Source organism: Pristiophorus japonicus, chromosome 31 (assembly GCF_044704955.1).
Source record: "Pristiophorus japonicus isolate sPriJap1 chromosome 31, sPriJap1.hap1, whole genome shotgun sequence".
Classification (NCBI taxonomy): Eukaryota; Metazoa; Chordata; class Chondrichthyes; family Pristiophoridae; genus Pristiophorus; species Pristiophorus japonicus.
The window spans coordinates 5,882,799-5,908,525 of NC_092007.1; the positions used below are offsets into that span (position 1 = coordinate 5,882,799).

Here is a 25,727-nt window from a genome sequence, read left to right on the forward strand (position 1 = left end):
TTACAGTGAGGGGTGTGGGGTATATCAGTGTTACAGTGAGGAGTGTGGGATATAGCAGTGTTACAGTGAGGGGTGTGGGGTATATCAGTGTTACAGTGACAGGTGTGGGGTATATCGGTGTTACAGTGAGGGGTGTGGGGTATATCTGTGTTACAGTGAGGGGTGTGTGATATATCAGTGTTACAGTGAGAGGTGTGGCGTATATCAGTGTTACAGTGAGGAGTGTGGGATATATCAGTGTTACACTGAGGAGTGTGGGATATATCAGTGTTACAGTGAGAGGTGTGGGGTATATCAGTGTTACAGTGAGGAGTGTCGGGTATATCAATGTTACAGTGACGAGTGTGGGATATATCAGTGTTACAATGAGGAGTGTGGGATATATCAGTGTTACAGTGAGAGGTGTGGGGTATATCAGTGTTACAGTGAGGTGTGTGGGATATATCAGTGTTACAGTGAGGGGTGTGGGGTATATCAGTGTTACAGTGAGGAGTGTGGGGTGTATCAGTGTTACAGTGAGGAGTGTGGGATATATCAGTGTTACAATGAGGAGTGTGGGATATATCAGTGTTACAGTGAGAGGTTTGGGGTATATCAGTGTTACAGTGAGGTGTGTGGGATATATCAGTGTTACAGTGAGAGGTGTGGGGTATATCAGTGTTATAGTGAGGAGTGTGGGATATATCAGTGTTACAGTGAGGAGTGTGGGATATATCAGTGTTACAGTGAGGAGTGTGGGTATATCAGTGTTACAGTGAGAGTTGTGGGGTAAATCAGTGTTACAGTGAGCAGTTTGGGATATATCAGTGTTACAGTGAGGAGTGTGGGGTATATCAGTGTTACAGTGAGGGGTGTGGGCTATATCAGTGTTACAGTGAGAGGTGTGGGTTAAATCAGTGTTACAGTGAGGAGTGTGGGATATATCAGTGTTACAGTGAGGAGTGTGGAGTATATCAGTGTTACAGTGAGAGGTGTGGGGTATATCAGTGTTACAGTGAGGGGTGTGGGGTATATCAGTGTTACAGTGAGAGGAGTGGGGTATATCAGTGTTACAGTGAGGAGTGTGGGATATATCAGTGTTACAGTGAGAGGAGTGGGATATATCAGTGTTACAGTGAGGAGTGTGGGGTGTATCAGTGTTACAGTGAGGAGTGTGGGGTATATCAGTGTTACAGTGAGGAGTGTCGGGTATATCAGTGTTACAGTGAGGAGTGTGGGATATATCAGTGTTACAATGAGGAGTGTGGGATATATCAGTGTTACAGTGAGAGGTGTGGGGTATATCAGTGTTACAGTGAGGTGTGTGGGATATATCAGTGTTACAGTGAGAGGTGTGGGGTATATCAGTGTTACAGTGAGAGGAGTGGGGTATATCAGTGTTACAGTGAGGAGTGTGGGATATGTCAGTGTTACAGTGAGAGGTGTGGGTTATATCAGTTTTACAGTGAGGGGTGTAGGGTATATCAGTGTTATAGTGAGGAGTGTGGGATATATCAGTGTTACAGTGAGGAGTGTGGGATATATCAGTGTTACAGTGAGGAGTGTGGGTATATCAGTGTTACAGTGAGAGTTGTGGGGTAAATCAGTGTTGCAGTGAGCAGTTTGGGATATATCAGTGTTACAGTGAGGAGTGTGGGGTATATCAGTGTTACAGTGAGGGGTGTGGGCTATATCAGTGTTACAGTGAGAGGTGTGGGTTAAATCAGTGTTACAGTGAGGAGTGTGGGATATATCAGTGTTACAGTGAGGAGTGTGGAGTATATCAGTGTTACAGTGAGAGGTGTGGGGTATATCAGTGTTACAGTGAGGGATGTGGGGTATATCAGTGTTACAGTGAGAGGAGTGGGGTATATCAGTGTTACAGTGAGGAGTGTGGGATATATCAGTGTTACAGTGAGGGGTGTGGGTATATCAGTGTTACAGTGAGAGTTGTGGGGTAAATCAGTGTTACAGTGAGCAGTTTGGGATATATCAGTGTTACAGTGAGGGGTGTGGGCTATATCAGTGTTACAGTGAGAGGTGTGGGTTAAATCAGTGTTACAGTGAGGAGTGTGGGATATATCAGTGTTACAGTGAGGAGTGTGGAGTATATCAGTGTTACAGTGAGAGGTGTGGGATATATCAGTGTTACAGTGAGGAGTGTGGGGTGTATCAGTGTTACAGTGAGGAGTGTGGGGTATATCAGTGTTACAGTGAGGAGTGTGGGATATATCAGTGTTACAGTGAGAGGAGTGGGATATATCAGTGTTACAGTGAGGAGTGTGGGGTGTATCAGTGTTACAGTGAGGAGTGTGGGGTATATCAGTGTTACAGTGAGGAGTGTCGGGTATATCAGTGTTACAGTGAGGAGTGTGGGATATATCAGTGTTACAATGAGGAGTGTGGGATATATCAGTGTTACAGTGAGAGGTGTGGGGTATATCAGTGTTACAGTGAGGTGTGTGGGATATATCAGTGTTACAGTGAGAGGTGTGGGGTATATCAGTGTTACAGTGAGGAGTGTGGGATATGTCAGTGTTACAGTGAGAGGTGTGGGTTATATCAGTTTTACAGTGAGGTGTGTAGGGTATATCAGTGTTATAGTGAGGAGTGTGGGATATATCAGTGTTACAGTGAGGAGTGTGGGATATATCAGTGTTACAGTGAGGAGTGTGGGTATATCAGTGTTACAGTGAGAGTTGTGGGGTAAATCAGTGTTCCAGTGAGCAGTTTGGGATATATCAGTGTTACAGTGAGGAGTGTGGGGTATATCAGTGTTACAGTGAGGGGTGTGGGCTATATCAGTGTTACAGTGAGGGGTGTGGGTTAAATCAGTGTTACAGTGAGGAGTGTGGGATATATCAGTGTTACAGTGAGGAGTGTGGAGTATATCAGTGTTAAAGTGAGAGGTGTGGGGTATATCAGTGTTACAGTGAGGGGTGTGGGGTATATCAGTGTTACAGTGAGAGGAGTGGTGTATATCAGTGTTACAGTGAGGAGTGTGGGATATATCAGTGTTACAGTGAGGGGTGTGGGGTATATCAGTGTTACAGTGAGAGGTGGGGTCTATCAGTGTTACAGTGAGGGGTGTGGGGTATATCAGTGTTACAGTGAGGAGTGTGGGATATATCAGTGTTACAGTGAGGGGTGTGGGGTATATCAGTTTTACAGTGAGAGGTGTGGGGTATATCGGTGTTACAGTGAGGGGTGTGGGGTATATCAGTGTTACAGTGAGAGGTGTGGCGTATATCAGTGTTACAGTGAGGGGTGTGGGGTATATCAGTGTTACAGTGAGAGGAGTGGGATATATCAGTGTTACAGTGAGGAGTGTGGGGTATATCAGTGTTACAGTGAGGAGTGTGGGATATATCAGTGTTACAGTGAGGAGTGTGGGGTATATCAGTGTTACAGTGAGGTCTGTGGGATATATCAGTGTTACAGTGAGGAGTGTGGGATATATCAGTGTTACAGTGAGAGGTGTTGGGTATATCAGTGTTACAGTGAGGGGTGTGGGGTATATCAGTGTTACAGTGAGAAGTGTGGGATATATCAGTGTTACAATGAGGAGTGTGGGATATATCAGTGTTACAGTGAGGAGTGTGGGGTATATCAGTGTTACAGTGAGCGGTGTGGGGTAAATCAGTGTTACATTGAGAGGTGTGGGGTATATCAGTGTTACAGTGAGGAGTTTGGGATATATCAGTGTTACAGTGAGGATTGTGGGGTATATCAGTGTTACAGTGAGGAGTGTGGGGTATATTAGTGTTACAGTGAGGGGTGTGGGATATATCAGTGTTGCAGTGAGGGGTGTGGGGTATATCAGTGTTACAGTAAGAGGTGGGGTATATCAGTGTTACAGTGAGGGGTGTGGGGTATATCAGTGTTACAGTGAGGAGTGTGGGATATATCAGTGTTACAGTGAGGGGTGTGGGGTATATCAGTGTTACAGTGAGAGGTGTGGGGTATATCGGTGTTACAGTGAGGGGTGTGAGGTATATCAGTGTTACAGTGAGAGGTGTGGGGTATATCAGTGTTACAGTGAGGGGTGTGGGGTATATCAGTGTTACAGTGAGGGGTGTGGGGTATATCAGTGTTACAGTGAGGGGTGTGAGGTATATCGGTGTTACAGTGAGGGGTGTGGGGTATATCAGTGTTACAGTGAGGGGTGTGGGATATATCAGTGTTACAGTGAGGGGTGTGGGATATATCAGTGTTATAGTGAGGAGTGTGGGTTATATCAGTGTTACAGTCAGGAGTGTGGGATATATCAGTGTTACAGTGAGAGGTGTGGGTTTATCAGTGTTACAGTGAGGGGTTTGGGATATATTAGTGTTACAGTGAGGAGTGTGGGATATATCAGTGTTACAGTGAGAGGTGTGGGTTATATCAGTGTTACAGTGAGAGGTGTGGGTTATCTCAGTGTTACAGTGAGGAGTTTGGGATATATCAGTGTTACAGTGAGGAGTGTGGGTTATATCAGTGTTACAGTGAGGAGTGTGGGATATATCAGTGTTACAGTGAGAGGTGCGTTCAATCTCTGTCTCCTGAATGTCTGTGTCTGTGTTCATTGTCCCTTGGAACGACTCAATCTCTGAAGACACACCTCTGGCCTCGGGGAACATTTTCTCTCTCTCCTCCTTTAATGATTTGCTCAGGTCGAGACACTTGTTTTCAGCTGTTCCGGAGAGGTCCATGTTAATGAGCAGGGTTCGGATTGACTTGACGTGTTGATCCTTGTTCCCTGCCCCCAGGCTCTGCCCCCATTCTCATGCCGTGCAACAGGCTGGTTAATAATGGAGTTTCTGCCACCGACACTCATTGTCAGCGGAGTTCTGAGCGGGGCCTGAACATCTGTCTCGCTGACGCATGGTTTCACAGTTTGGAGCAGCTCTTAATCCCCTCTCCGGTGAATTTCCCTTTCATGTGTCTGTCTCAATGGATTCCGACCAAGCGGCGAGCAGGGCCGAGACCTTGGGTCTGATGGCAGACCGAGCACTCGGCCAAGCAGTCCACGCCTGTCTTCACAAGAAACAGGAGCAGGAGGCGGCCATTCGGCCCCTTGAGCCTGCTCCGCCATTTAGTATGCTCATGGCAGATCCGATCATGGACTCAGCTCCACTTCCCCGCCCGCTCCCCATAACCCTTCACTCCCTTATCGCTCAAAAATCTGTCTATCTCCACCTTAAATATATTCACTGACCCAGCCTCCACAGCTCTCTGAGGCAGAGAATTCCACAGATTTACAACCCCCAGAGAGAAGAAATTCCTCCTCATCTCAGTTTTAAATGGGCGGCCCCTTATTCTAAGACCATGCCCCCTAGTTCTAGATTCCCCCATTGGTGGAAACATCCTCTCTGCGTCCACCTTGTCAAGCCCCCTCATAATCTGATACGTTTCAATAAGATCTCCTGAACTCCAATGTGTATGGGCCCAACCAATCTCCGTAAGTCAACCCCCTCATCTCCGGAATCACCTTCTCTGAACTGCCTCCAAAGCAAGTATATCCTTCCTTAAATCCGGAGAACAAAACTGCACGCAGTGCTCCAGGTGTGGCCTCACCAATACCCTGTACTGTTGTAGCTCTAGGTGTGCTGGAGGCTGGGAGTTGCGGGGTAGGCGACGGGGTCGGGGGGGGGGATATTAGATTCTTGTCAGCGGCCACTGCCGTGAACTTTGACCCCTTGCCCTCTGGGGGTCCGCACTTGGCCTCGGGGCTCGTAGGCCGTGGATGGGCTGCTGGGCCTCGGTGGTGAGAGGTCAGGGGTCAAATCCCACGGCCAGCCTGGGCCCAGAGAGCGAGCCAGTGTTTTCTGGGGAACCGCGGCAACCGGGGCCTCTCAGGTGAAAGGTCAGTGCGCCAACACAGTCCGCCAGCAGGCTTCTTCTGACCAAGCGGCCTTCCCCAATTCAACCTCCAGCCTCTTTGTAATTGGTCAATGGTGAATCGGTTCAGAATCCGAGGGGGTGGAAATTTGGTCTGCTACCGGCCCTCTTAGCGCCCCTTGGTGTCCGATCCCTCATCCGTCACCGTCACCTTTTTGAAGTGTTTTGTGTCCGGGAGGTGCGCATCGCTCAGGGTGAAAGGTCAAAAGCCACAGCCAGCCTCCTATCGGAGGGAAGGGGCCCCCTTGTCTGGGGCCTGGGCTTGACCCCAGGTCCCTGGGGGAGTGTGGGGGTGAAAGGTCATTGCCTGTTGCGGGGTCGTGAACCCTCCCGGATCGCCCCCCCCCCCCCCCCCGGGATTTAAAGATTCATCTCCGGCAAACCCGGGAGGAAAATCAAATAGGAGCATTAAAATAAAAATGGTGTGTGTTTTTCTCCACCCCCACCGCCCCCGGCAACCCCCACCCCAATTTCTTTGAAAACTTTTGGTGTTGGGCCGGGGGGGCTGGAGGTTGGAGTTCAAGGGTCGACACCTCCAGAAATGCAGCCAATCAGAGCTGGCGGCCCGTCCTCCTTCCTCTCCCGATCGGTCAAACCGAGTGTTGGGTCACTTTTCTGATGGCCGGCCACGCCCGTCGGTGAGAGCGCGGCGGCCCGATCGCCGTGGAGAGCGCGCACCCTTCCGGCCCAGGGGGCAGCCATTGTGCCGCTTGGTTACCGGTGTCCGGCCCTTAGCAACCGGCTGGGTCAGGCGAGAGCGAGGGACGCGGCCACGCGTCTCGAAATAACACTCGAAACCAGCCCAGGGAGTGACACGCACAGGGTTTTTAAAAAAAAAACAAACAACACAACACAACAAAATCTACACGCTGAAACATTATATACAGATCACTTGTCACATTGAACGCAAAGGCGAGAGAGAGGGTTGCGGTCAAAGTCCGCAGGGCGGGGGGGGCTCATTCTCATTCACGGGCCGTATCCATCAGGCAGGTCGTGTAGACGCCTCAGGTTCGGTGTGCGAACAGCGGGGAGAGAGGGGGGGGGGGCCTAGTGCTTAGCCACCTCGCGCCCTCCCCCCCACTCCCGGTCGACCAATGGCGTCTATGTTCATTGCGTTACCAAACCTCCCCCCCCCACTGTGCACCAATCACGTTGGTGGTTGGGCGGGGGGGGGCCGGTCAGATGGGTATAAGTGGTCATTCTCAACCCGGCGTCCACACAATAATCGGAAGTAGGCCTCTCGGTCAATCACTCCCCCCCCGCCCCCGCTTAACTATCGGGAGAATCACTGTCAACATTCACCAGCGTTGGGAGTTGAGGGGGGTGGGGGTGAGGGCAGGGTGAATGGGGAGGGGGGGCTCTACACGATAAACAGGTGCTTAGTAAGCGTGAAGGAACAGGAGCAAGGCCATTCAGGCCCTCCAGCCTGCTCCGCCATTCAATCCAGGTCGTGGCTGACCTTTGACCTCAACTCCCGCGACCCGCCTTCGCCCCGTGTCCCTCGATACCTTTACCCCAACAAACTTCGATCAGTCTCAATTGTTGAAACTGTCGACTGACCCCCCCCCCCCTCTCGTCACCCACCCCCAGAGGACCGCCCCAAGATTTAAAAAAAAAACATAACACACCAGCGACAGGTTTAAGCCAAGAGGATGCTGGGAGAAATTGCGCCAATTGGCGTTTCGGGCCATCGTTGCCGGGCGTGGTGGAAACTTGCCGTGTAGGAAGAGTTCATTCGGCCCGCGGGGGCCCTGTGCCGGAGCTTGGGAAAAGCCCCGCTCCACCCCCCCACCCCCCTCAGCACCGCCGTTGTAAGCCATTATACCCAGAATCCAACAGCAGGAAGGTGGCCATCTTGGGCAGATCCCAAGCAGCCGATGGCGGACATGACAAGCTGAGGGAGGAGAGGAGAGGGAAAGTGGGAACAGGTACGGCGCCGTCGCAGGAAGTCTGCGGTGATTGGTGGGTGTCTGGGGGGGGGGGGGGAGGGGAAGGGGCGGGGTCAGCTCAATTTAAAGTCACATTTCACTGGCTCCCACGCCAACCAATCGGACGGGAGATGCTACGACGGAAAGAGAGCGCGCATAGACGGGGCGGATGGATTGGTCCTTGCGAATTGACCACACGATAATGAGCGGCCCGCCGACGAGCTCTCCTCAGGAGCTTTGTGGAGCAGAACGCCCTTCCCACAGAAGCATGAGCTGAGGGTCGGGTAAGAGGAGGTCGTTGCCATAAGCACAGGGGTTCAAAGGCCGCGACCCTTTGAACCAAAGACAGGCCAAACACGAGCAACAAACATGGCGGGCAGACAATACCATATCCATTGGTTTTGCGGGGGGGGGGTCATTATTCCTGGTTTCCTCCCCTTTGGAAAAAACATTGAGAAACACAAACACTTTAATAATGTACGGCCGTCACTCACTGTCACAAACTCCGAGACACCAACACAGACATCGTCGTAACCGGGGGGAGGGGTACGTGCAGGGCAGGGGAAAGATGACATCTCACCGAGCGGGAAATAGACCTCGCAACTTCAGTGATCACCTTGTCTCTGATCGATTTGTGGACTGGGATACAATTCACACAGTTACCGCCCTGTGTCCCGTCAAACATTCCCAGGGCACGGGGTTAGATACAGAGTAAAGCTCCCTCTACACTGTCCCATCAAACACTCCCAGGGCAGGTACAGGGGGTTAGATACAGAGTAAAGCTTCCTCTACACTGTCCCATCAAACACTCCCAGGGCAGGTACAGGGGGTTAGATACAGAGTAAAGCTCCCTCTACACTGTCCCATCAAACACTCCCAGGGCAGGTACAGGGGGTTCGATACAGAGTAAAGCTCCCTCTACACTGTCCCATCAAACACTCCCAGGGCAGGTACAGCATGGGGTTAGATACAGAGTAAAGCTCCCTCTACACTGTCCCATCAAACACTCCCAGGGCAGATACAGGGGGTTCGATACAGAGTAAAGCTCCCTCTACACTGTCCCATCAAACACTCCCAGGGCAGGTACAGCACGGGGTTAGATACAGAGTAAAGCTCCCTCTACACTGTTCCATCAAACACTCCCAGGGCAGGTACACAGGGTTAGATACAGAGTAATGCTCCCTCTGCACTGTCCCATCAAACACTCCCAGGGCAGGTACAAGGGGTTAGATACAGAGTAAAGCTCCCTCTACACTGTCCCATCAAACACTCCCAGGGCAGGTACAGCACGGGGTTAGATACAGAGTAAAGCTCCCTCTACACTGCCCCATCAAACACTCCCAGGGCAGGTACAGGGGGTTAGATACAGAGTAATGCTCCCTCTACACTGTCCCATCAAACACTCCCAGGTACAGGTACAGCACGGGGTTAGATACAGAGTAAAGCTCCCTCTACACTGTCCCATCAAACACTTCCAGGACAGGTACAGGGGGTTAGATACAGAGTAAAGCTCCCTCTACACTGTCCCATCAAACACTCCCAGGGCAGGTACAGGGGGTTAGATACAGAGTAAAGCTCCCTCTACACTGTCCCATCAAACACTCCCAGGGCAGGTACAGGGGGTTAGATAGAGAGTAAAGCTCTGTTTACAATTGGGTAGATTCTTAGCTGGAGAGTACGGAGTGAACATGAAATAGAAACGGCACAATTTCATTTTCATTGAAGTCGACAGAAATGAAAACAGGACGGTTTTCTTCATCGACCTCAAGCGTCAAGTTAAAAATCGCCCCCAATGTGTCTCCAACCTTAAAAGCATCGCCCCCGCCTCCCCACCTTTGCAGACACTTCCGGTTCACGGCCCACACATCCTGAGGCCTTGCTCCTGTCTTATTGTCAATGTAGACGTGAGTCGGGCCTGGACTTGGTGCCTTCGTTTCCGCTGGGCCTAGCGGGAGTGTGAACCAGAGGTGAAAGGTCACGGCCACTCTCTATCCCCCTCCCCCGCCCCCCCCTCACGAGAAGCTTTGACCTCAATCTTCTTCGAGGGAGGGGCTGGGGGATGGCGGGGTGGTTTGACGGAGTGTTTGATGCGCATGAGGAAAGGAGAATTAACCGTTGCTGGGGAAAGGCCAATGAGGCCTTCGGTGATGCAGCAAGGCCAAGGGCTTTTGGCCAATGGGTGCGAGATTGGGACCGATGTGCGTCAGGTGACCGAGGCCCATCAACAGAAGAGATTGAATGTGATAGGATGGAGGGCACGGGGGGAGGTTTGTTGAGACGGGAGCTGTGTAGCTGCGGAGGATGTCACAATGAGCGGCCACCGTTTTCGTTCCGTCTTATATTATATCTGCAACAACGAGGAGGTGGAAGTCCTGGAGGCTCGGTGTGTGTGAGAGCAGCGGGAGATGTTCTGCCATGGCCGAGGGGCCTCGGGGTCACCCACGCATCACATCCTGTCTTCATCCCTCAGTGTCTTCATCTCCATCTTTGTCAATCCTCCCTCCGATACACTCGTCTTCAAACCCCAACTTAACACTGGCGGAGGAAACAAAGCACAGAGTGAGCATCCAGAGTGAAATAACACAGGCCAGGATAACCCAGGCCAGGATAACCCAGGCCAGGATAACCCAGGCCAGGATAACCCAGGCCAGGATAACCCAGGCCAGGATAACCCAGGCCAGGATAACACAGACCAGGATAACCCAGGCCAGGATAACCCAGGCCAGGATAACCCAGGCCAGGATAACCCAGGCCAGGATAACACAGACCAGAATAACCCAGACCAGAATAACCCAGACCAGGATAATCCAGGCCAGGATAACCCAGGCCAGAATAACCCAGGCCAGAATAACCCAGGCCAGGATAACCCAGGCCAGGATAACCCAGGCCAGGATAACCCAGGCCAGGATAACACAGGCCAGGATAACACAGGCCAGGATAACACAGGCCAGGATAACCCAGGCCAGAATAACCCAGGCCAGAATAACCCAGGCCAGAAAATTCCAGACCAGGATAACCCAGGCCAGGATAATCCAGGCCAGAATAACCCAGACCAGGATAACCCAGGCCAGAATAACCCAGGCCAGGATAACCCAGGCCAGAATAACCCAGGCCAGAATAACCCAGGCCAGGATAACCCAGGCCAGAATAACCCAGGCCAGAATAACCCAGGCCAGAATAACCCAGATCAGGATAACCCAGGCCAGGATAACCCAAACCAGGATAACCCAGGCCAGGATAACCCAGGCCAGAATAACCCAGGCCAGAATAACCCAGGCCAGAATAACCCAGGCCAGAATAACCCAGGCCAGAATAACCCAGGCCAGGATAACCCAGGCCAGGATAACCCAGGCCAGCATAACCCAGGCCAGGATAACCCAGGCCAGGATAACCCAGGCCAGGATAACCCAGGCCAGGATAACCCAGACCAGAATAACCCAGGCCAGAATAACCCAGGCTAGGATAACCCAGGCCAGAATAACCCAGGCCATAATAACCCAGGCCAGGATAACCCAGGCCAGGATAACCCAGGCCAGGATAACCCAGGCCAGGATAACCCAGGCCAGAATAACCCAGGCCATAATAACCCAGGCCAGGATAACCCAGGCCAGGATAACCCAGGCCAGGATAACCCAGGCTAGGGTAACCTAGATCACGATAAACCAGGCCACGATAACCCAGGCCAGGATAACCCAGGCCAGAATAACCCAGGCCAGGATAACCCAGGCCAGAATAACACAGGCCAGGATAACCCAGGCCAGGATAACCCAGGCCAGGATAACCCAGGCCAGGATAACCCAGGCTAGAATAACCCAGGCCAGAATAACCCAGGCCAGAATAACCCAGGCCAGAATAACCCAGGCCAGAATAACCCAGGCCAGAATAACCCAGGCCAGAATAACCCAGGCCAGAATAACCCAGGTCAGAATAACCCAGACCAGGATAACCCAGACCAGGATAACCCAGGCCAGGATAACCCAGACCAGGATAACCCAGGCCAGGATAACCCAGGCCAGGATAACCCAGGCCAGAATAACCCAGGCCAGAATAACCCAGGCCAGAATAACCCAGACCAGGATAACCCAGGCCAGCATAACCAGGCCAGAATAATTCAAGCCAGGATAACCCAGGCCAGAATAACCCAGGCCAGGATAACCCAGGCCAGCATAACCCAGGCCAGGATAACCCAGGCCAGAATAGAAACATAGAAACATACAAAATAGGTGCAGGAGCAGGCCATCGGCCCTTCTAGCCTGCACTGCCATTCAATGAGTTCATGGCTGATCATGCAACTTCAGTACCCCATTCCTGCTTTCTCACCATACCCCTTGATCCCCCTAGTAGTAAGGACTTCATCTAACTCCTTTTTGAATATATTTAGTGAATTGGCCTCAACAACTTTCTGTGGTAGAGAATTCCACAGGTTCACCACTCTCTGTGTGAAGAAGTTTCTCCTCATCTCGGTCCTTAATGGCTTACCTCTTATCCTTAGACTGTGACCCCTGGTTCTGGACTTCCCCAACATTGGGAACATTCTTCCTGCATCTAACCTGTCTGAACCCGTCAGAATTTTAAATGTTTCTATGAGATCCCCTCTCATTCTTCTGAACTCCAGTGAATACAAGCCCAGTTGATCCAGTCTTTCTTGATAGGTCAGTCCCGCCATCCCGGGAATCAGTCTGGTGAACCTTCGCTGCACTCAATAGCAAGAATGTCCTTCCTCAAGTTAGGAGACCAAAACTGTACACAATACTCCAGGTGTGGCCTCACCAAGGCCCTGTACAACTTGGCAACACCTCCCTGCCCCTGTACTCAAATCCCCTCGCTATGAAGGCCAACATGCCATTTGCTTTCTTAACCGCCTGCTTTACCTACATGCCAACCTTCAAAGATAACCCAGGCTAGGATAACCCAGGCCACAATAACCCAGGCCACAATAACCCAGGCCACGATAACCCATGCTACAATAACCCAGACCACAATAACACAGGCCACAATAACCCAGGCTATGATAACCCAGGCCACAATAACCCAGGCCACAATAAGCCAGACCACAATAACCCAGGCCACAATAACCCAGGCTAGGATAACCCAGACCACAATAACCCAGACCAGGATAACCCAGACCAGGATAACCCAGGCCACAATAACCCAGACCAGAATAACCCAGACCAGGATAACCCAGGCCACAATAACACAGACCAGGATAACCCAGACCAGGATAACCCAGGCCACAATAGCCCAGACCAGAATAACCCAGACCAGGATAACCCAGGCCAGAATAACTCAGGCCAGAATAACCCAGGCCAGGATAACCCAGGCCAGAATAACCCAGGCCATAATAACCCAGGCCAGGATAACCCAGGCCAGGATAACCCAGGCCAGAATAACCCAGACCAGGATAACCCAGGCCACAATAGCCCAGACCAGGATAACCCAGGTAGGCATAAAAAATCTCATGGCACTATTTTGAAGAAGAGCAAGGGAGTTATCCCTGGTGTCCTTCAACCAACATCACTAAAACAGATGATCTGGTCATTATCACATTGCTGTGTGGGAGCTTGCTGTGCGCCAATTAGCTGCCGCATTTCCCACATTACAACAGTGATTGCACTCCAAAAGTGTTTCATTGGCTGTAAAGCGCTTTGAGAAGTCCAGCGCTATATAAATGCAAGTCTTTCTTTTTACCGTCATCATTCTGCCCGTCCTCCAATCAGCTGTCAACTCTGACCCTCAATGTGGCCACCTGTGGTGACTGGTCCGTGACAAAATGGCCGCCCCCGCGACTCACAGTTGCAGTCTCAGTCGAGGACCTCAATGATGACTGTTCTTCCCGCCCCCCCCCTCCCTTTGGGAGATGACGGATTGGCTCCCCGATGGTACCGGCCCTCGGGGGCTGGGGGGGGGGGGGGGGGGGGCGGGAGATTGCGGGGGTCGGTGGCCCGACCGGGGGCCCAGCGGGGAGGCACCGCGAGCCGGAGTCCGTTCAGGGCGTCGTCACGGTAACTCACCCGGTCTCCGGCGGGCCTCTTCTCTCCGTTCGGGCCCAGCAGGCCAGAGGTCTCAGGCGACTGGCCCGTCTTCATCTCCACCACAATGTCATCGCTCTTCACCTCGCTGTGAACTCTGGGAAAGGGAAAGAGGCACGGGGGATTGGTCAGAATCCTTCCCTCCGTCCCGCCCCCACCCCGCCCCGCTCTCGCGCCCTTTGCTGCGCTGCTATCACGGCCCAATGGTTGTGTCTCCCACTCCAGCTCAGCATACCTTCCTCTCCCAACATGCAACATGTTTCTCCGGCCCAACCATCGTCAGTTGCTCCATCAATGACGTTCCCTCCATCATAAGGTCAGAGGTGGGGATGTTCGCTCAGTGCCATTCGCGACTCCCCAGATAATGAATCAGTCCGTGCCCGCGTATCAGCAAGACTTGGACAACATTCAGGCTTGGGGTGGTAAGTGGCAAGTCACATTGGTGCCACACAAGTGCCAGGCAATGACTATCTCCAACAAGCGAGAGTCTAACCACCGCCCCTTGACATTCAACGGTATTACCATCACCCAATCCCCCACCATCACCATCCTGGGGGTCACCATTGACCAGAAACTTAACCGGACCAGCCACATAAATACCGTGGTTACAAGAGCAGGTCAGAGGCTGGGTATTCTACAGCGAGAGTCTCACCTCCTGACTCCCCAAAGCCTTCCCACCATCGACAAGGCACAAGTCAGGAGTGTGAGGGAACACTCCCCACTCGCCTGGACGAGTTGCAGCTCCAACAAACACTCGAGAAGCTCGACACCATCCAGGACAAAGCCGGCCGCTCGATGGGCCCGCTCCCCACCACCTCCAACACTCACTCCCTCCACCACCTCCAACACTCCCTCCCTCCACCACCTCCAACACTCACTCCCTCCACCACCTCCAACACTCCCTCCCTCCACCACCTCCAACACTCACTCCCTCCACCGCCTCCAACACTCACTCCCTCCACCACCTCCAACACTCACTCCCTCCACCACCTCCAACACTCACTCCCTCCACCACCTCCAACACTCACTCCCTCCACCACCTCCAACACTCACTCCCTCCACCACCTCCAACACTCACTCCCTCCACCACCTCCAACACTCACTCCCTCCACCGCCTCCAACACTCACTCCCTCCACCACCTCCAACACTCACTCCCTCCACCACCTCCAACACTCACTCCCTCCACCGCCTCCAACACTCACTCCCTCCACCACCTCCAACACTCACTCCCTCCACCACCTCCAACACTCACTCCCTGCACCACCTCCAACACTCACTCCCTCCACCACCTCCAACACTCACTCCCTCCACCGCCTCCAACACTCACTCCCTCCACCACCTCCAACACTCACTCCCTCCACCACCTCCAACACTCACTCCCTCCACCACCTCCAACACTCACTCCCTCCACCGCCTCCAACACTCACTCCCTCCACCACCTCCAACACTCACTCCCTCCACCACCTCCAACACTCACTCCCTCCACCACCTCCAACACTCACTCCCTCCACCACCGGCGCACCGTGGCTGCGGTGTGCACCGTCTACAAGATGCATCGCGGCAACTCGCCAAGGCTTCTTCGGCAGCATCTCCCAAACCCGCGACCTCTAACCCCTCGAAGGACCAGGGCAGCAGGGGCCTGGGAACACCACCCCCTCCACGTTCCCCTCCCAGTCACACACACACACACACACGGAAAGCAATGGCGGGAGGTTAGAAGGGGAGGTTTGGATCGATAGTGGAGGGAATGGGTGACTGAAAGAGATTCGAGCCGATTAAACCTTTCCTGTTCCTGGACGTTCCCGACATCCCCTTCCACCAACAATCGGATAAAAGCAAAGCTTGGCTTCAACCAAGCTTCAAGTTCCCGATGGATGCCATTCTGACTCTATGCTCTCGATCAATAATAACTCCAACCCGTGCAGCTGTCAGTGGTCCCGGTTGGAAGGTCTATCTCCGCACCCCTTCTTCCCCTCTCCAGATTCCTCAATCAAAATCCTGAGGTGGCAGTGTGAGTATTTATTTACACTGCGCAGACATGCACTCATATTTCACGGCACGCGACACGCCTGTTAAATATAGCACGGTGACAGCTGTGGACGGAATCCCAGCCTTCCCAACTCTATATCTGGCCCAACTGCAAATAAGTCCCTTAAAGGGAAGAAAACGTTCATATCAGGGCTTGTGGTGATCATCGGGAGGTGTGTTACCATTCAGGCATTGGATTTCATCATCAAACACTCCCAGGACAGGTACAGCACGGGATTAGATACAGAGTAAAGCTCTCTCTACACTGTCCCATCAAACACTCCCAGGACAGGTACAGCACGGGGTTAGATACAGAGTAAAGCTCCCTCTACACTGTCCCATCAAACACTCCCAGGGCAGGTACAGCACGGCGTTAGATACAGAGTAAAGCTCCCTCTACACTGTCCCATCAAACACTCCCAGGGCAGGTACAGCACGGGGTTAGATACAGAGTAAAGCTCCCTCTACATTGTCCCATCAAACACTCCCAGGACAGGTACAGCACGGGGTTAGATACAGAGTAAAGCTCCCTCTACACTGTCCCATCAAACACTCCCAGGACAGGTACAGCACGGAGTTAGATACAGAGTAAAGACCCATCTAAACTGTGTTATCAATGTTCCTCTGCACCTGCTACTGATGCTGAAACCCTCATCCCTGCCTTTGTTACCTCCAGACTTGACTATTCCAACGCACTCCTGGCCAGCCTCCCACATTCTACCCGACGTAATCTCGAGGTGATCCAAAACTCGGCTGCCCCCGTGTCCTAACTCACACCGAGTCCCACTCACCCATCACCCCCTGTGCTCGCTACCCCCGTGTCCTAACTCACACCGAGTCCCGCTCACCCATCACCCCCTGTGCTCACTGCCCCCGTGTCCTAACTCGCACCCAGTCCCGCTCACCCATCACCCCCTGTGCTCACTGCCCCGTGTCCTAACTCGCACCCAGTCCCACTCACCCATCACCCCCTGGGCTCGCTACCCCCGTGTCCTAACTCGCACCGAGTCCCGCTCACCCATCACCCCCTGTGCTCACTGCCCCGTGTCCTAACTCACACCAAGTCCCACTCACCCATCACCTCCTGTGCTCGCTGCCCCGTGTCCTAACTCGCACCGAGTCCCACTCACCCATCACCCCCTGTGCTCACTGACCCGTGTCCTAACTCACACCAAGTCCCACTCACCCATCACCCCCTGTGCTCACTGCCCCGTGTCCTAACTCGCACCGAGTCCCGCTCACCCATCACCCCCTGTGCTCACTGCCCCATGTCCTAACTCGCACCCAGTCCTGCTCACCCATCACCCCCTGTGCTCACTGCCCCGTGTCTTATCTCACACCGAGTCCCACTCACCCATCACCCCCTGTGCTCACTGCCCGGTGTCCTAACTCACACCCAGTCCCACTCACCCATCACCCCCTGTGCTCACTGCCCGGTGTCCTAACTCACACCCAGTCCCGCTCACCCATCACCCCCTGTGCTCACTGCCCCGTGTCCTAACTCACACCGAGTCCCGCTCACCCATCACCCCCTGTGCTCACTGCCCGGTGTCCTAACTCACACCCAGTCCCGCTCACCCATCACCCCCTGTGCTCACTGCCCCGTGTCCTAACTCACACCCAGTCCCGCTCACCCATCACCCCCTGTGCTCACTGACCTACATTGGCTCCCGGTTAAGCAACACCTCGATTTCAAAATTCTCATCCTTGCTTACAAATCCCTTCATGGCCCTCGCCCCCTCCCTATCTCTGTAACCTCCCCCAGCTCCTACACCCCTCCCTATCTCTGTAACCTCCTCCAGCCCCACAACCCCCCGAGATCTCTGCACTGCTCTAATTCTGCCCTCCTGACCATCCCTGATTATAATCGCTCCACCATCGGTGGCCGTGCCTTCTGTTGCCTGGGCCCCAAGCTCTGGAACTCCCTCCCTAAACCTCTCCGCCTCTCTCAACCTCTCTCGTCTCCTTCAAGACGCTCCTTAAATCCGAGCTCTGTGATGAAGATTTTGGTCACCTGTCCCTAATATCTCCTTATGTGGCTCAGTGTCAAATTGAGTTTGATAATCGCTCCTGTGAAGCGTCTTGGGATGTTTTACTACGTTAAAGGTGCTATATAAATACAAGTTGTTGTGATCGAGGGAAGGATGGACATTGGCCACGATGCCCCCACAGTCGCTCAACCCGCCAGCATCCCACAACAAGCCTGGCTCGTACTGCCAGGGCAATGGCAGCTGTGGATTGGTCAACGTTCAGGAGGTAAAACTCAATGGCAGACGGAGAGGCATGGATCGATCCCATCAATGAATCCCTCCCCCTCGGACCCTCAGTATGGGCTTAATCTGGCAACTTCATTAAATAAACATTAGCACAGCCTTCTGTCTGTGCTGGGATTGGCCGCCAAGGCCTCGCTATCTCGCTCAGCCCTAATGAGCCCCATCAGGACTCATTAGTCACATCGATCCCACCATTCAATCCCTGTCCCATCGGCAGCTTGTGCACGGACACTGCTCATCCCCTCCCCACCGAGCTTAGCCCTGTCCGGCTCACTCAGCCTCCAGCAAGCCCGTTCACTGCAATACCTCGAATCCTGCTCCCCTATCGGGAGAGGCCCATCTCTCCGGCCAACTCACCCGGCCAGGGTCCAAGAAACAGCTGCTCTCCCTCGCCGAATGTCCCCCTCACCCCCTCTCCCCCCCCTCTCCCTCTCCCCCACTCTCTCCCCCTCTCTCTCTCCGTCTCCCCCTCCCCCTCCCTCTCAGTCTCTCCCTCCCTCCCTCCCTGTCTCACTCCCTCCCTGTCTCACTCCCCCTCTCTCTCTCCGTCTCCCCCTCCCCCTCCCTCTCAGTCTCTCCCTCCCTCCCTCCCTGTCTCACTCCCTCCCTGTCTCACTCCCTCTCTCTCGGTCTCCCTCACTATCTCAGCCTTTCCCTGTCTCTCTCTCTCTCACTCTCTCTCTCTGTCTCTCACTCTCTCAATCTGTCTCTCTCTCTTAATCTGTCTCTCTCTCTCAATCTGTCTCTCTCACTCTGACTCTCTCCCTCTATCATTCTCTCTCACTCTCACACTCTCTCTCTGTCTCTCTCTCTCTCGCTCTCTCTCTCACATTCTCTCTCTCTCGCTCTGTCCCTCTCTTCCTCTCCCTCTCACTGTCTCTCAGTCTCTGTCTCTGTCTCTCTCTCTGTCTATATCTCTCTGTCTATATCTCTCTGTCTCTCTCTCTCTCACACATATTCGAGCTCTCCCTCTCACTGCCTCTCTCTCTTTCTGACAAAGTTGCTCTCTCTCTCCCTCCCTCTCTCTCAACGTCTCCCTCTCCCTCTCGGTCTCTCTTCCTCACTCTCAGTCTCTCCCTCCCTCCCTCTCGGTCTCTCCCTCCCTGTCTCTGTCCCTGTCTCACTCGCTGTCTCTCGGTCTCCCTCACTATCTCGGTCTCTCCCTGTCTCTCTCTCTATCTTTCTCTCTCTCTCTCTGTCTTTCTCTCTCTCTCTGTCTCTCTCTCTCTCAATCTGTCTCTCTCACTGTCTCTCTCCCTTTCTCCCTCTCCCTCTCCCTCTCACACTCTCCCTCTCACACTCTCCCTCTTGCTCTCACACTCTCTGTCTCTCTCACACTCTCTCTCTCTGTCTGTCTCTCTCTCTCTCTGTCCCTCTCTCCCTCTCCCTCTCCTTCTCACACTCTCTCTCTGTCTCTCTCAATCTGTTTCTCTCTCTCAAACTGCCTCTCTCACTCTGTCTCTCTCCCTCTCTCCCTCTCCCTCTCACTCTCTCTCTGTCTCTCTCTCTCTCTGTCTAACTCTATCTCTCTCTCAATCTGTTTCTCTCTCTCAATCTGTTTCTCTCTTGCAATCTGTCTCTCTCACTCTGTCTCTCTCCCTCTCACACTCTCCCTCTCCCTGTCCCTCTCTCCCTCTCCCTCTCGCTCTCACTCTCACTCTCACACTCTCGCTCTCCCTCTCTCACCCTCTCAGTCTCTCTCACTCTGTCTGTCGGTCTCTCTCCTACTCCCACCTCCGATGTCGCTCCCTCTCTTCCCCTTATATAATCACTTTCTCGCCATTCTCTACCCATTCTCACTCCACTCTCTGTTTCACCCACTCTTACTGTTTCTCTCTCTCTCTCTCTCTCTCTCTGTCAGCCATGGCTCAGTTGGTAGCAACATTGCCTCAGAATAGTGTGTTCAAAACCTGGATGGAACTGGGGCATACAAATCTAGGCTGGCACTCCAGTTCAGTACTGAGGGAGTGCCACACTGTCGGAGGGGCAGTACTGAGGGAGTGCCGCACTGTCGGAGGGGCAGTACTGAGGGAGCGCCGCACTGTCGGAGGGACAGTATTGAGGGAGTGTCGCACTGTCAGAGGAGCAGTACTGAGGGAGTGCCGCACTGTCGGAGGGGCAGTACTGAGGGAGTGTCGCACTGTCAGAGGAGCAGTACTGAGGGAGTGCCGCACTGTCGGAGGGGCAGTACTGAGGGAGTGCCACACTGTCGGAGGGGCAGTACTGAGGGAGTGCCACACTGTCGGAGGGGCAGTACTGAGGGAGTGCCACACTGTCGGAGGGGCGGTACTGAGGGAGCACCGCACTGTCGGAGGGGCGGTACTGAGGGAGCGCCGCACTGTCGGAGGGGCGGTACTGAGGGAGTGCCGCACTGTCGGAGGGGCGGTACTGAGGGAGCGCCGCACTGTCGGAGGGGCAGGACTGAGGGAGTGCCGCACTGTCGGAGGAGCAGTACTGAGGGAGCGCCGCACTGTCGGAGGGGCAGTACTGAGGGAGCACCGCACTGTCGGAGGGGCAGTACTGAAGGAGCACCGCACTGTCGGAGGGACAGTACTGAGGGAGCGCCGCACTGTCGGAGGGGCAGTACTGAGGGAGTGCCACACTGTCGGAGGGGCAGTACTGAGGGAGTGCCACACTGTCGGAGGGGCAGTACTGAGGGAGTGCACACTGTCGGAGGGGCAGTACTGAGGGAGTGCCGCACTGTCGGAGGGGCAGTACTGAGGGAGTGCCGCACTGTCGGAGGGGCAGTACTGAGGGAGTGCTGCGAGATACCACACCCACTATTACGAAGAAGAGCAGAGGAATTCTCCACGCTGTTGTGGGCGAATATTTATCCCTCAACCATCAGCACGTACACAGAGTATCGGGTACATTACAGCACACCTCCCCCACCTCGCAACATTCCCTGACATCCCCATCCCTCCTCGCTCCTCCCGCAACAGCCCCTCCCCCGTCCCCTCCCCCCTCCCCCTCACAGCCACTCCCTCACACATCCCCTCCACTCCCCCTCACACCACCTCGTCCCCTCCCCCTCTCCCCCTCACAACCCCTCCCCTCCCATCCCCTCATCCCCTCCCCTCCCACCCCCTTATCCCCTCCCCTCCCCCTCACTCTCCCTCTCCCTCCCCCTCATATCCCCTCCCCTCCCCCTCACATCCCCTCCCCTCACACCCCCTCCCCCCTCCCCCTCACAGCTACTCCCCCAAACATCCCCCCACATCCCCTCATCCCCTCCCCTCCCCCTCACTCCCCTCCTCCCTCCCCCTCACACCCCTCACTCCCCTCCTCCCTCCCCCTCACATCCCCTCCCCTCCCACTCACACCCCTCCCCCCTCCCCTTCCCTGCCCCTCACATTCCCTCCCATCCCCCTCACACCCCTCCCCTTCCCACCCCTCCCCCTCCCCATCACACCCCGCCCCTCCCCCACCCCCTCCCCCTGCCCCTCACACCACGCCCCTCCTCCTCACACCCCTCCCCTTCCCACCCCTCCCCCTCCCCATCACACCCCACCCCTCCCCCACCCCCTCCCACCCCTCCCCCTCCCCCTCACACCCCTCCCCCTCCCACCCCTCCCCCTCCCCCTCACACCCCTCCTCCTCCCACCCCTCCCCCTCCACTCCCCCAGTCACTCACACGTCCTTTTTCTCGGCCTTCCCACAGGGCAGCTTGCCCTTCTTGTGCAGACAGAAGAGGCAGGCCACGATGAGGAGCAGCAGGAGGACACAGACCACCACGGCAATCACCGCCCCACCACCACCGCCCTGGGGCTCACGGTTCTCTGTCGGGGGAGAGAGAGAGGGAGAAAGAGCGAGAGAGAGAGAGATGGTGAAAACACAATCGTCAGCAGCACAGTCAACACTGGCCCCACCCAGGGGGGAGAGGGGGGCAGTGGGATTAGTTTGGGATTGATACAGGGCTATGGGGAGAGAGCGGGGCAGTGGGATTAGTTTGGGATTGATACAGGGCTCTGGGGAGAGAGCGGGGCAGTGGGATTAGTTTGGGGATTGATCCTGTCAATGAGTTAGCACAGACAGGTTTATCTGAATCGCCTCATTCTTTGTTGTGAATCTCCTATTGGACGTCGGTTAGGGATAAGATGGACAGATCCGTGAAGCCTACTGTAGTCAAATATCCCGCGTTTTGAGGCCATTGGCGTTAGGGAGAGCGTTACTCCAGTGGGAGGCTGCGCCCTCGGGGGAGGGGGAGGGGGGAAAGCGAGATATAAATCGGCGCTAAGACAGACCGCGTATCGTAATTTGAAAAGAGTCGGTGCACTTACCTGTTTTCTTAACGGAGTCCACTTTTGCAGCGTGAGGGGAGAGAGCAGAGCATTACATGGGGGAGAGGACACAGCCCAACCAGGGCAGTGCTGGACAAAGCGGTGTGAACACAGACAGGCTCACCCCCGACCCACAACCCCCGGCCCCCGACCCACTCCCTCTGAACCCCGACCCACTCCCTCTGAACCCCGACCCTCTCCCCCCGACCCCCGACCCACTCCCCCCGACCCACTCCCTCTGAACCCCGACCCACTCCCTCTGAACCCCGACCCTCTCCCCCCGACCCCCGACCCACTCCCCCCGACCCACTCCCCCCGACCCCCGACCCACTCCCTCTGAACCCCGACCCTCTCCCCCCGACCCCCGACCCACTCCCCCCGACCCACTCCCCCCGACCCCCGACCCACTCCCTCTGAACCCCGACCCTCTCCCCCCGACCCCCGACCCACTACCCCCGACCCACTCCCCCCGACCCCCGACCCACTCCCTCTGACCCCCGACCCACTCCCTCTGACCCCCTACCCTCTCCCCCCGACCCCCGACCCACTCACCCCGACCCCCGACCCACTCACCCCGACCCCCGACCCACTCCCCCCGACCCCCGACCCACTCCCTCTGAACCCCGACCCTCTCCCCCCGACCCCCGACCCACTCCCCCCGACCCACTCCCCCCGACCCCCGACCCACTCCCTCTGACCCCCGACCCTCTCCCCCCGACCCCCGACCCACTCCCCCCGACCCACTCCCCCCGACCCCCGACCCACTCCCTCTGACCCCCGACCCTCTCCCCCCGACCCCCGACCCACTCCCCCCGACCCACTCCCCCCGACCCACTCCCCCTGACCCCCGACCCACTCCCTCTGACCCCCGACCCTCTCCCCCCGACCCCCGACCTACTCCCCCCGACCCACTCCCCCCGACCCCCGACCCACTCCCTCTGACCCCCGACCCTCTCCCCCCGACCCCCGACCCACTCCACCCGACCCACTCCCCCCGACCCCCGACCCACTCCCCCCGACCCCCGACCCACTCACCCCGACCCCCGACCCACTCCCCCCGACCCCCGACCCACTCCCCCGACCCACTCCCCCCGACCCACTCCCCCCGACCCCCGACCCACTCCCCCCGACCCCCGACCCACTCCCCCCGACCCCCGACCCACTCCCCCCGACCCACTCCCCCCGACCCACTCCCTCTGAACCCCGACCCTCTCCCCCCGACCCCCGACCCACTCACCCCGACCCCCGACCCACTCCCCCCGACCCCCGACCCACTCACCCCGACCCCCGACCCACTCACCCCGACCCCCGACCCACTCCCCCCGACCCCCGACCCACTCCCCCGACCCACTCCCCCCGACCCACTCCCCCCGACCCCCGACCCACTCCCCCCGACCCCCGACCCACTCCCCCCGACCCCCGACCCACTCCCCCCGACCCACTCCCTCTGAACCCCGACCCTCTCCCCCCGACCCCCGACCCACTCCCCCCGACCCCCGACCCACTCCCCCCGACCCACTCCCCCCGACCCCCGACCCACTCCCCCGACCCCCGACCCACTCCCCCCGACCCCCGACCCACTCCCTCTGACCCCCGACCCACTCCCCCCGACCCCCGACCCACTCCCCCGACCCCCGACCCACTCCCCCCGACCCCCGACCCACTCCCTCTGACCCCCGACCCACTCCCCCCGACCCACTCCCCCCGACCCCCGACCCACTCCCCCGACCCACTCCCCCCGACCCACTCCCCCCGACCCACTCCCTCTGACCCCCGACCCACTCCCCCTGACCCACTCCCTCTGACCCCCGACCCTCTCCCCCCGACCCCCGACCCACTCCCCCCGACCCACTCCCTCTGACCCCCGACCCTCTCCCCCCGACCCCCGACCCACTCCCCCCGTCCACCGACCCACTCCCCCCGACCCACTCCCCCTGACCCCCGACCCACTCCCCCTGACCTCCGACCCACTCCCTCTGACCCCCGACCCTCTCCCCCCGACCCCCGACCCACTCCCTCTGACCCCCGACCCTCTCCCCCCGACCCCCGACCCACTCCCCCCGACCCACTCCCCCTGGCCCCCGACCCTCTCCCCCCGACCCCCGACCCTCTCCCCCCGACCCCCGACACACTCCACCTGACCCACTCCCCCTGACCCTACCCCAGAGTAAAGCTCCCTCTACACTATCCCATCAAACACTCCCAGAGCAGGTATCGGGGGTTAGATACAGAGTAAAGCTCCCTCTACACTATCCCATCAAACATTCCCAGAGCAGGTACAGGGGGTTAGATACAGAGTAAAGCTCCCTCTACACTGTCCCATCAAACACTCCCAGGGCAGGTACAGCACAGGGTTAGATACAGAGTAAAGCTCCCTCTACACTGTCCCATCAAACACTCCCAGGGCAGGTACAGGGGGTTAGATACAGAGTAAAGCTCCCTCTACACTGTCCCATCAAACACTCCCAGGGCAGGTACAGGGGGTTAGATACAGAGTAAAGCTCCCTCTACACTGTCCCATCAAACACTCCCAGAGCAGGTACAGGGGGTTAGATACAGAGTAAAGCTCCCTCTACACTGTCCCATCAAACACTCCCAGAGCAGGTACAGGGGGTTAGATACAGAGTAAAGCTCCCTCTACACTGTCCCATCAAACACTCCCACGGTGTGATAAAGGGGCTTGTAGGAGGCGGCATTGGTTCAGTTTCCAGAGGGTAGTGCCACACCTGACCATCTCTGCCCCCCGGGCTGCACACGGAAGAGGGGTGAGGTGTGATGGGGGTGGGGAGTGAGTGTTGCAGCCTGGTATATAACAAGACCCTTACCTCCTGACGTCACTGGTGGCTCAGTGGTCGGTGGAACTGTGTGAAAAAAAGCACAAAGGGGGCGATCTTAATATTCCCAGAAGTGGAGGTTAAATCCCAGATATCCCGACTAACAATCCAAGCAAACGTAAATTCAAATCCCTCAACGGGCACTGAGAACATTTTGAATTCAGTCTGAATAAATCGGGGACGGAGGGCGGAAAGCTGGTCTCTACAAAAGAGGACGGATTGTGGTTACTGTAATGTACGTATCTACAACCATGCTCACAGATTGGTGGAGCTGTTGAGTGGGAGGGGCTTCGCCGGTCACGTGATGCTCGCCCGACTCAATGAACCCCCGGCCAGTTGGGTTAGTTAAAATAGTTGTAGAGCTGTTGAGTGGGAGGGGCTTTGTTGGTCACGTGATGCTCACCCGACTCAATAAAACCCCGGCCTGTTGGGTTAGTTAAAATAGTTGTAGAGCTGTTGAGTGGGAGGGGCTTCGTCGGTCATGTGATGCTC

The 25,727-nt window shown here is 55.8% G+C and overlaps 1 protein-coding gene across 3 annotated transcripts in view; it reads right to left on the minus strand.

The window, feature by feature from the left end:
• Window positions 1-6,667: 6,667 nt before the first annotated feature.
• LOC139240374 (basal cell adhesion molecule-like) overlaps window positions 6,668-25,727 on the minus strand; it is a 166,195-nt gene continuing 147,135 nt past the window's right edge. For 2 of the 3 annotated variants that reach the window (XM_070868845.1, XM_070868846.1), the window contains exons 13-16: window positions 25,227-25,262; window positions 21,756-21,900; window positions 13,802-13,916; window positions 10,237-10,325 (exon numbers count right to left, since the gene is read on the minus strand). In XM_070868845.1, coding sequence (XP_070724946.1) covers window positions 10,320-10,325; window positions 13,802-13,916; window positions 21,756-21,900; window positions 25,227-25,262 — 302 coding nt within the window. In that variant the 3' untranslated portion in view covers window positions 10,237-10,319. Of the gene's footprint in view, window positions 10,326-13,801; window positions 13,917-21,755; window positions 21,901-25,226; window positions 25,263-25,727 lie in introns of all 3 variants that reach the window. The other variant, XM_070868847.1, reaches the window with a different exon arrangement.